Below are 11914 nucleotides of genomic sequence, written 5' to 3'. Positions count from 1 at the left end.
TCTGAAAAATTTCTATCCCATCCACACACTACTCCTTTCCCCTGCCGAGTGAGTCACGCCTACCCCGAAAGGGAAATGGCTTAATGGTGTAATAATAATAATCTTCTATAATTGGTACTTAATTGGTTCTCTCTTTAATTACTGTAAATTTATGATTTGATGTCGTTTTTGGGGCTGGTTGTGACCATAAATCTAGAGTGTTAGTTTTGGCCACGCCTGAGTGAGCCCCCCCCCCCCCCGAAGCTCCTCTCACCCATCCCTGCGGTGAAGCGTCAATTCTCGGAAACAGTAAATCCAGAATTATTGCGAGCTTTGCAAAACGAAGCCATTTATAAATATTACATCACGTTCTTCTTCTAGAAGGACCTAATTTTAATTTTGTAGCTTTATTGAAGAAAATGATTTTTATTTCAGATAATGCAAGGAATTTCAAGTCATCCTCACAGATTTCTTACAGCAAGCGATGATTTCGAATACGGAAATCGTGAAGCACCATCTGGATCTCAAATTTGGAGCACGGATGGAGATTCACAGAATCAGGAAAGGCCTTTTAATAACAATAAACGACCAGGTAAATTAAATATAATAATCCACTATCTAATCTGGCATGAAAATGCTTTATAATTAGTTAAATCTGGATGTAGTGTCGATTTTGGGTCTGACGGTGACCATAAATCCGGAATCTCGGAACTGTTTTGTCTCTCTCGGTTCTCTCTCTGGTTCGTCACGCCTGAGTGATCGCCGTGCATCTACTCGCCGCTTCTCTCACCCATCCCCGCTGCACGGCGTCAATTCCCAGAAACTCTAAATCGAGATGCACGAAATCCAGATTCGACTGTATTAATTTTGCAATTTGGATTAAAATCAGTGAGTTTGAAAAGCGTGATGCAAAATTTGAAAATGATTAATTTCTAATTACTTTATTTCTAAAGGCTTAGGCCATAAATTATTAAAATTTTTTATTTATGTGTCGCAGGCTGCACAGTGTTTACTCTTTATCTCGTTTTTAAATGTTTGATTAGGAATAATTCATTCTTTTCGATTAAAATTTTAACTTTTTATTGAAAATTCGTTGTTTTGGATTGAAATTTTGTTTAAAAATTAAATCTTTTCAATGAAATAATTTTTGTTTTTAATTAAAATTAACCTTTCGGCATGAAAAATCGCATTTTTAGGTTGGAAGTTCTATTGTTTTATAGGAAGTTCGTATTTTCGGCTCCAAAATTCATCGATTCAGTAGAAAATTTACCTGTAAAGTGGAAAGTTGAACTACTTTTTCCCAAATGTATTTCTTGAGTGAAAGATTCAGAATTTTAGTTAAAAATGAATTTAAAATTTTTTTTGTTATTTTGTGCAAATTCTGGGGGTTTTTTGGTTGCAAATTAATTTTTTAACTGAAAACTTAACTATTCAATTTTTAATTTGTAATTTGTAATTTAACTATTGAATTATTAATTGAAAGTGCAAATTGAAAGTGCAAGAATTCAGTTTTTGGTGAAAAAATGGTATTTCTAGTCATTCAACTTTTTGTTTGAAAGCTCATGTATTTTTTAAAGAATTCGTCTTTTTTCTCAGATAATTGATTCCCATGGTTTACAATTTAATTGTTTTGCGAAAATTTAACTCTCAGATAGAAGATTTATATTTTCGTTTTAAAATGCGTCCTTTTATTAGATAATTATTTTTTTTAAATCAAGTCTTATCCTGAAAATTCGTACTTTTAGTTGAATTCAACTGTTTTTATTCAAAATCAAAATATTTACAGTTCAAATATCAACTATTACATTTTTTGATTAAAAAATTCAATTCCTTTTGTAGAAAATTCATTATTTTGGTAGAAAGTTCAATTATACGATTGAAAGTTGCAATTAATGTTAATAATTCCTTTATTTTAGTTAAAGATTTATTATTTGAGTTGAAAGTTCATTTTTTTGGTAAAAGCTTTAACAATTTCGTTGTGTACTCGTTGCTTTTTGCCGAAAATGAGCATTTTAACGAAAAATTTAACTATTTAATTTATAATTAAAAATATAACTATTCTTATTAGAAAGTCTTATTTTCGGTTGAAAAGTCTACTATTAAACTTTTGGGGAAGAATACATCTTTTTTATTTAAAAATTTATTTATTTAATTGAAAGTTCAACCAATTTTTTAAAAAGTCAAACTTTTTTTATTGAAAATTGAACTGTTTATTGAAAAATTATTGTGTCGTCTTGAAAAAAAAATTGAACGATATGGTGGAAAATTTAACAACTTTATCAAAACCTTATTAACTATTCTGTTGTGAATTCTTTGTTTTCTTTGTTCGAAATTAATTTTCTCAACTGAAAATTCAGTCATTGGATTTTTAATCGAAAATATAACCATTCAATTTTTCTTTGAAAATTAAATCGTTTTTTATTTGAAAATTCAACTATTTGGTGGAGATTTAATGCACTTTGTTTATTGAAATATCAGCTATTAAATTTTTTTGTCAAAAATTGATTTTTTTTATGTTAGCAAGTAAATAAAAAATGTTTAAAATAAAAAAGTCCCCTATTTAATTAAATTGAAATGATTACCAAAAAATTGTTCCCTTTTAATTTAGAAAACAAAAAATTACACTTTGCAAACTCAAAAGAGTTTTAAAATCAAAATTATTAAAGATTAACTTTTTTCTATCTCAAATAGGTAACATTTAAAGTAATTGAACATATTTGTCTACCCAAAACTTTAAAAATTAGTTCTGATTTTGTAGTTTTTTAATTAAATGTTTAATACTTAAATTAACCAATTTTTCAGGACTTTAAGTTTTAACTTTTAAAATATTAATAACTAAGATAAAAATTCTCACCCAGAAAATGGAAAAAAATTGTTTTTGTTTTAGATCCAACAGCCAATGTTCTATCATCTTTTATTTGAAAAAATCAGTTTCAATAATTTGAAGAATGTTTAAAATACTTATTATTAAAAATTTTGTTATTTGAATTTAAAGTGTTTCTATTTCTACGATAAGGAAATAAAAATATAGAGGGACAAACTTGGTAATAAGATGAAGCAACCAGATTTAATTTATTTTCCTATTTTTAGAAATTTCAAGAGGAGTTTCTTATATCTGTAAACCGGTTTGAAATATTTTTTACCTGATGACCTGGTTTCGTTCTAAAACTTTTCCTTGTTTGTTCATCATCAGCAGTTGATCAGCACGTGGATCTAAAACCAGAGGGGAAAATTGTTTCTTCATCGACTTATTTAAATTCTGGGTACGCTTCCTCTAATTCGAAATTTTCAACTACTCAGAAATCTAATTTGGACTGGGATCTGCAAGACAGAAGGGTTTTGGACCGAGATAAACGACCAGGTAGAATAATAGTATATTATGAACCAAGGGAAATAAATGAGATTTTTTTACAAGTATAGTTGTGGGATGAAATAAAAAATATGCTAAAATAAGGAACTCTTTTGAACTCCGCTGGGATTCGAACCCAGAACTGTTCGTTCTGCTTTACTGACACACAGTGTGGCAAAATGAGATATTGGAATTGAGAAAGTTCCAGTGATCGTATTTCTAAACCGATTTTCCAGTTTTTTTTTTTTAATTTAAGCGAATTAAATTTTGAAGAAATTTCTCTAAGTTGATTTTTTAAACAATATTTCACTAATTTCTTACTTGAATTGAAAAATGAGAAAAAACCATCAATATTTACATTTGTTCTGTTTAATTTTATCTGTTTATTTATATTTCCTAAAAAAATTCAATTAATAGATATATTCTTTACGAAAGGAACTTGATATTAAGGGTTAAATTCCTTAATTTCTTCAATTTTTATAAACAAATTAATTCATGTAGGATTTGTTATCAAAAACAATTTTTCTTTTTAATATAGTAAATTCTTTTCTTCCATGGAGAATAATATCAGCATTAAGTATTGTTCTAAAAAATTGTGAAAAAACATCAATTTTCTTCAACAAAATACATACATTTTTAACTAAATAGTAGAAGTTTCAACTAAGAAGGATAAATTTCCAGTCAAAGATGGGATTGCTTCAGTTTAAACAATTTTAAAAAAAAGTACAAATAAAATCAATTTTGAACCGTATGGTTGAATTTTAAACTAAAAAAAAATAGTCAAATTTTCAATTAAAAAAATGTTCAAACGAAGTAATTAAATTGTTTAAAAAATAAATAAATAAAGTTTCAGTAAAATTTAGAAATTTCCAACCGTAATACTGACACTTTCACTAAAGACTATAATTTTCAGTAAACAAAAATCAATTTTCCACACAGTACGTATATTTTTAGCCACTGAAATTAATTTTTAACTAAAACTATGAATCTTCAACCAAGAGCAGGAATTTTCAACGGAGAAGATTAATTTTGTATAAGAAAGTGCATTTTTAATAAAAAATCTAATTTTCAATTAATTAGGTGAATTTGAAACTCAAATTATGAATCTCCAACAAAACTAATAAATTTTTAAGAAAACAAAGAAAGACTTATCATTCACGAAAGAAAAAAGTCAAACAAATTGTTAAATATTTAACAAAAACGTCAATTTTAATCCAAATTGTTAAATACTTTATCAAAATAGTTAAATTTTTAATAAAAAAATTTGAATTTTCAGCCAAACAGGTGAATTTTTTAGACTAAAGGATGAATTTTCAACAATATTATTAAATTTTCAACTAAGAAAGATAAATTTTGAACCAAAAAAGGAATAGTTAAATTTTGAACAAAAAAAATTAACTTTTACCCAAATTATTGATTCTTCAACAAAACACTCGAATTTCCAAGAAAAAACTATGAATTTTTCAATAGAACAAAACAATTTTTAACCAAAAATGGAAAAGTTAAATTTTTAGATGAAAAAAATGATTTTTCACTAAAGATATAAATTTTAAACTAAAATCATGAATCTCTAATTAAACTAATGAATTAACAAAAAAATAGTTGAATTTTTAATTAGTAATAATGTTTCATTTCCAAAAGTAAAAAAAATGTCAACATTGTTGAATTTTCTAAGCAAACAGTTGAATCGGCATTTGAATTTTCAAGCAAAAAGGATGCATTTTTGCCCAAATTATTGAATTTTTAGCTAGAAAAGATAAATTACAAATAAAAAATAAAGGAGTTAAATTTTTAGTTCAAAAAATTATTTTCAACCAAAGAGATTAATTATTAACTAAAACCATGAATCTCCAACCGAACTAATAAATTTTAAAAAAATTTCAATTTTTAACCTAGAAAGATTTTTCCTGCAGGAAGGTTTTTTAAACAAATTAGTTGAATTTTTAAGAAAAAGTTCATTTTCAACGAAATTGTTGAATATACTAACAAAATAGTTGAATTTTTAACTGCAAAAGACGAATCTTCAACAAAAAGTTGAATTTTTAAGCAAAATGGTATGAATTTTTAACCAAATTGTTGAATTTGATCTAGAAAAGATCAATTTTGAACCCAGATTGGAGTGGTTACATTTTAATGAAAAAAATTAATCGTCCAACAAAGAGATACTTTTGTAACGAAAATCATGAATGTTTAAACAAAAATCGATTTTTTTAAATAAAGTTCAACTTTAAACCATGTAGTTGAATCCAAGAAAATAGATTTTTAACCGAGGAAGATTTTTCATTGAAAAGAGAAACAAATTTTTCATCTAAGTTGTTCAATGTTCAAGCCAAAAAGACTAATTTACTGCAAATCATCTTACAGAAAAAATTTGTTTGTGAAAAATACGTGATTAGTTAATTTTTCCTATAAAAATTTTTTATAATAATATTTGTTATTAAATGGACATATTTTCTATGCCACAATTGTTTATCAAGGAAGAAAAGAAGCGAATATACTAATAGAAAAAATATTCTATGTTCATAAATACCAAATGAATTAATTTGTTTATCAAAATTGTTTATAACTATAGTAATTATTGTTGATAGTAATATCCTGTGTCAAGTTATTATCCTTGAGATAAAAGGAAATGCTTCTGTAGAAAATAAAAAGTGTCTATATTAAAAAATGTCCTATAAATAAATTTGTTTAAAACGATTATTTTTAACAATAACAGTTGTACTGGTTTAGTTCTTGATCGCGATGATTGATTACTTTCACGTAACTGATCGAGAAAATTAGTTTAAAAATCTATTCAAAGACCGAAAATGCAGCAAATGTCAGTTTTATCCATTAATTTGTTTATAAAAATCTGAAGAATTTAAGAAACTGAATATATGACAAAAATGTTTTTTCATGGAAAGTATATGTACTAATTATATCTTGTTTTGATAAAATTTCAATTAGCCGAACAAAGTAGTTTCAAATATAAAAAAATATAGTTTATCATTTTTTAACTCAAGCAGCTAATTAGTCTTTTTTTTAATCGGCCTAATGACACCTGTTATAAATTTAGTTTGGTTAAATTTGAAAAAGAAAACTTTAATATCGGTTGACAAATAATAAGATTTCTGTATTTTTTTAAGCCTCACTATCTCGTTTCGTCACACTGCGTTGCGGTGCGGTGCAGAACAGTCCGGCAAACGAAAGGTCCTGGGTTCGAATCTCAGCGCAGTCGTGAGGTGTTACTTTTTTGCATACAAATTTTTATCAATATTTTTTCTTTTTATTGTTTTAGCGCTTAATCGCGGCACGACTCAAGATTCAGACTCAAGAATTGTTTTTCCATCAGATGTAGACAATCATCATAATTCGAAAAAAGTCTCAACAGTGCCTGTTTGCCAGGGTACGACTTTTTGCGAAAATGCCCCATATTACCCAGACGATTTGCTCAATAATGTAATCAATCAGGCTGATGAGTTCAAATATCTTTCTGGAGTTGATGTGGTGAGTACGAATATAATTAATTAAATAATTCATTAATAAATAAAAATCAATGCTTTATTATTTATGCAACTTTTCGTATTATAATTTTTTTTCTCTTTTCAGATATCTAATGTCGTGCAAAGAATAGATATTTCTGACGATTCACCACTTTGTGTTGCAAATGTAAGTATTTTTAAGTAAATTTATTTTTTAAACATTTTCCTTTCGACTTTTATCATAGAAATATCATGTTAATGGAATTTTTCTCTGAATCTAGGAACAAGTCGTTTATCCCCAATCAGCAGAAAACAAGAAGAAAGAATGGCTTTTCGTAGTGAATCATCGAAACTTTACGCAAGGAGTAAAAATAGAATCCTGCAGGTAAATAAAATCAGTTTGCATTTTTTTTTTAAACTGTTTATTATGAAAATATTATAATTAAGAACCGCAATTTTTCACTATCATGACGAGCTAGTTATTTTAAAAATAAATGGAGATCTTAGTAAACATTTGCTAAAATATAAATAACTAAGTATAATATAATAAAATAAAATTATAAGAATAAATAAAATCCAGTCTGTCGTTCCTACTGTTGGTAATTTAAAATTTCAATTGGAAATCTATAACATTAAATCAATGTAAATTTTAAATATTTAAAATTGAATAATTAAAATGTTTTGAAATTCCAGTAAATATTCTAAAAAGACGTTCAAAGTTACATCAATGCAAGCTCTGAACATTCCACATTATTATATCTTCATTTAAAAATTAAAAAGTTAAAAATCGTTAGAATTGAAGAATTTTCAATTTCAAATCTTAACAATTCCACTATTTCATACAAATCTTGCAAATTGAATAATTTGCAAATCTATGTTTTCAAAATTGAAGAAGTTTTAATTGTTACTCTTCAGAATTGTTAATAATTAATTAATTAAGTAATTAATTAATAATTAATAATTATGTAATTTTGGTAATTTACATCCAAATTTCCTTCAATTTAATAGATTTAGCATTGAAAACTTGTCTTTTCATTTTTAAAACCATCAAAATTTAAGAATTTTAAACTGTATATCGTTAAAATTCAAAATGCAAGAAGTTTCAATTGTAAATATTTAAAGTGTATGAAAAATACGTTCAGAATGCATTTTGTGATCTTTAAAATTCAAGAATTTTTTATTGAGGAAATACTGTAATATTAATGATTTACATTCAAAGTTTCTTCCGTTTGAAAGATTTAGAATTGAAAACTGGAATTTTGATGTTGAAAATTTGGGAGATTTAGAATTTAAAATTTGATTTTTGACTTCTGATCTTTAAAATCGTTAAAATATTTCAGTTTTCGTTTATGCATACATGTTGAAAAATTGAAGAGTTGTCAATTAAAAATCTTTCAAATTGAACTTTACACAAAAAATTCTAAATTACACAATTTTAAATTAAACATATTAAAAATTGGAGAGCCTTCAATTGTAAATCTTAAAAATCGAAGAATTCTGAATTGCCAATCGTTGAAATCGAAGGATTTTCAATTGTAAGTTTTAAAAATGGAATGTTTTCAAAAAAATGGTTTAAAATTAAATTATATATTTTATTATGCACAATACACCTTAAATATTGCAGAGCCTTTGATTGCAAGTATTCCAAATTGAGGAATTTTCAATTTTAAATCTTTAAACTAACACTGCATATTTAAAAAAGCGCTCAAAATTACATCCCTTTAAAATATAAATCTATAAAATTGAATAATTTTTAATTCTTTATTTTCAAAACTCAAGAATTTTCAATTGCAACTCTTCCAAATTGTAGAAATATTGTAAATGTTTCAAATGAAAGAGTTTTTAATTTTGAAAACTCACAATTGAAAATCATACAAGTTTGATTTTTACAATAAAATATTCTGTATTATTAATCATTTACATTACTTTTTTTAATTTGCAAGATTTAGTATTAGAAATTCAACTTTTAATCTTGAAAATCGTCCAAATTTGAGATTGTTTGTTTATTTATCTTCAAAATTAAAAAGTTTTCAATTGTGAATCTTCAAAAGAACTTAAAGAATCTTCAACAACTAAAAACTGTAAATTTTTTAAAATTAAAGAATTTTCAATTTTTAAAGCTTACAATTTAAAGTTTTCTAATTTTGATTATTTAAATTATTAAATATTGAAAATTTGGAAGATTTAGAATACAAAATTTGACTTTTGATCTTCAAAATTGAAAGAATATTAAACATTTTTAGCATATCTTTAAAATCTAAAATTCTTTAATTGTTAATCTTCAAAATTGAACTCCCCCCCCCAAAAGCATTCAAAATTGACTTATTTGTCTTATTTGACTTATTTGAGAATTTGAAAGATTTAGAATTCAAAATGTCGATCTTCAAAGTTATCATAATTAAAGAATTTTTATTTATACATCCATGAAATTGAAGACTAATCAATTGTAAAACTTCAACATTTAATTATTCATAAAGAAACATTCAGCATTACATCGTTTTAAATTATGCCCATTAAAAAATTGAAGAGCCTCTAACCAAAAAATTAGGAGTTATAAATCCTTAAAATAACAAAAAATAAATTGTAAATCTTCAAAAGGACACTTTCGTCAAAAATTTTTTAAAAATCATATACTTTTACATAACAAGGCTCGAAAATGAAATAATTTACAATTCTATATTGGAATTGGAATTTTTTTAATTAAAGATTTTTTACTTTAGAAAAATTACAATTTAAATTTTTTATAAATTTAATGAATCGCGTTTGAAATTTATTCAATTTGAGAGATTAAGAATTGCAAACTGGACTTTTGAACTTAAAAATCATTCAAATTAAAAGTTATTACTTACTCAATTTTAAAATTGAAAAGTTTTAAATTGTGAATCTTGAAAATTGTAAAACTTTTTCTAACTATTAAACAAAATTTTACTTTCGATCAATAAAATCGAAGAATTTTCAATTGTAAATTGTCAAAATTTAACGTTTCCCTAAAAAAGCATTCAAAACAGAATTATTTTTTATTATGCACTATACACATCAAATATTAGAGATTGTTGAATTTAAAATAATCAAAATTGAAGAATTTTCTGTTGTAAATCATTAAAATAGTACTTTTACAAAAAAGAGCCTCCGATTTTTTTAAAATTTAGAATGTTCAAATTCAAAATTTCACTTTCGATATTGAAAATTCTCAAAATTTAAGAAATGAGTTGTAAAACTTCAAAATTAAATTATTCAATAAGAAAAATTGAAAATTACATTATTTTAACTTGTTTGCCTTAAAAATTTAAGAGCCATCAATCGGAAAATTTAACAATTGAAGAGTTCTGAAGTACTAATCGTTAAAATCAAAGAATTTTTAATTGTATATCTTGAAAACTAAACTTTCCCAAAAAAGCATTTAAAATCTTGAAAATTAAAGATCGTTAAAATTAAAGAATTTTCAATCTGAATTCTTAAAAATTTATCTTTCGGAAAATTTGAACATTCTGAATTATAAATCTTTAAAATAAAAGAAAATTAATTTTAAATACTTTTACAATACAGGGCTCGAAATTGAAATAATTTGTAAATCTATACTATAATTGTAAATTTTGTAAATTAAAGATTTTTGTAGTTTAGAAAAATTATAATTTAAATATTTTGTATATTTAGAATAAAAAACCGGACTTTTGATCTTCAAAATCATTCTAATTTAAGAATTATTACTTACTCAGTTATAAAATTCAAAAGTTTTAAATTGTAATTTTAAAAATTGTAAAACTTCTTCTAACCCTTGAAAATTGACGACTCACATTAGAAATTTCTTTAATTAAAAAAATTTGAATTACGTGATTCTAAAGTATTCACATAAAAAATTTCGGAAATTTAAATTTAAATGGTATGAAAGCAATCAGGAAAGATAATTTTTAAATAATTAAGAAAGTGCTTTTTTAAAAAACCATTTCAAAATATCAATCCTAAAATTTCGAATCTTCAGAGTTGAAGAAATTTAATTTTAAAAACTAAAATTCAAAGATAACTTATTAATCTTTTTATTCACAGCGAATTGGAGGGAGAATGCAACTACAGTTATATTTTTCCTGAGGGTTATAAAACGACTTGTAAGCAGAAATATATTTATCGCCAATTGGCGGCAATTTCACCCTCTGGTAAGATCAAACCGGACTCGTTTCGATTTCCGTCGAGTTGCTGCTGCCACGTTAAATTTATAGGAAATCCACTTCTTCGGATGGGAGTCTTATTACCCAAGGCAAATGTCACCCCAGTCCCGAAAAAAACGGAAAAAAAATAATTTTTTGTATTTACAAAGACTATTTTTATTCATCGCGAGCAATATTGAAAAAGCTCTAGTCGACTGGTATGAAGGGGGCACTTGCTTACAGTGGATAATTCAGCCTACAGTGAATAATCTTTAATTTAAAGCTGAACAATACGAGAAATAATTATTTCACAATTTAATTTATTAACACCTATCGGTGTCTCAACTATTGATAAAATTATATCAATTTTTTATCTACATTAGTATGTTTAATTAATCATTATCCGCTGTAGGGAGGTTTCCTTTAATCTAAATTTTTTATATATGGTTTATTATATAATAAAAAAATAAGATCGGTTTTGCTAATTTTGAGAAAAGATTGTAAAATGTTGGTGCAATGGTTTTGGCTTTCGGGTCCCAAAAAATTGAAGTAAATTAGTTAATAATTGAGCCAATAGTTTCGGCACACAATGGTGGCCCCATAATGTTGTAAATATTTTTATAAAGTAAAAAAAATGCTCTCTATAATTATTTGAATTTGATAAATTTGTTTTTACAAATAAAAAATATTGATAAGTGAAATTAGTATATTTATTAAATTTTGAGCTGAATTTTCATTGTACAATATATAGACCGAAAGAATAAAATCTTTTACAAAAGAATATTTTTCTTTAAAAAAAAAAAGAAACCGATCAGAAGAAAAAAGAAGAAAAGTGCCTGTTAATAAAAAAATCTCCATTTACTTGAGACAAATGAATACAAATTTTATTGTACATAATCTTTTATTTAAATAATTACTCGTTTGTCTTAAGTAAATTTTGTTTTGATCTGAAATCCTTTTGTAAAATATTTAATAAATTTTTT

At 24.9% G+C, this 11914-nt stretch overlaps 1 protein-coding gene across 3 annotated transcripts in view; it reads left to right on the top strand.

Moving 5' to 3' along the window:
• The window catches only part of LOC117170138, a 35346-nt gene extending 23790 nt beyond the window's left edge, over positions 1–11556 (top strand). The window contains exons 2-7 of one of the 3 annotated variants that reach the window (XM_033356678.1): positions 415–571; positions 3176–3340; positions 6606–6814; positions 6917–6976; positions 7071–7174; positions 10834–11556. In XM_033356678.1, coding sequence (XP_033212569.1) covers positions 415–571; positions 3176–3340; positions 6606–6814; positions 6917–6976; positions 7071–7174; positions 10834–11083 — 945 coding nt within the window. In that variant the 3' untranslated portion in view covers positions 11084–11556. Of the gene's footprint in view, positions 1–414; positions 572–3172; positions 3341–6605; positions 6815–6916; positions 6977–7070; positions 7175–10833 lie in introns of all 3 variants that reach the window. The other 2 variants (XM_033356677.1, XM_033356679.1) reach the window with 2 other exon arrangements.
• Positions 11557–11914: the final 358 nt, after the last annotated feature.

The sequence above is a fragment of the Belonocnema kinseyi genome, chromosome 3, assembly GCF_010883055.1.
Source record: "Belonocnema kinseyi isolate 2016_QV_RU_SX_M_011 chromosome 3, B_treatae_v1, whole genome shotgun sequence".
In the NCBI taxonomy this organism is placed as follows: Eukaryota; Metazoa; Arthropoda; class Insecta; order Hymenoptera; family Cynipidae; genus Belonocnema; species Belonocnema kinseyi.
Note: the sequence above shows the minus strand (reverse complement) of the source record. Positions and strands in the feature narration are given on the sequence as shown.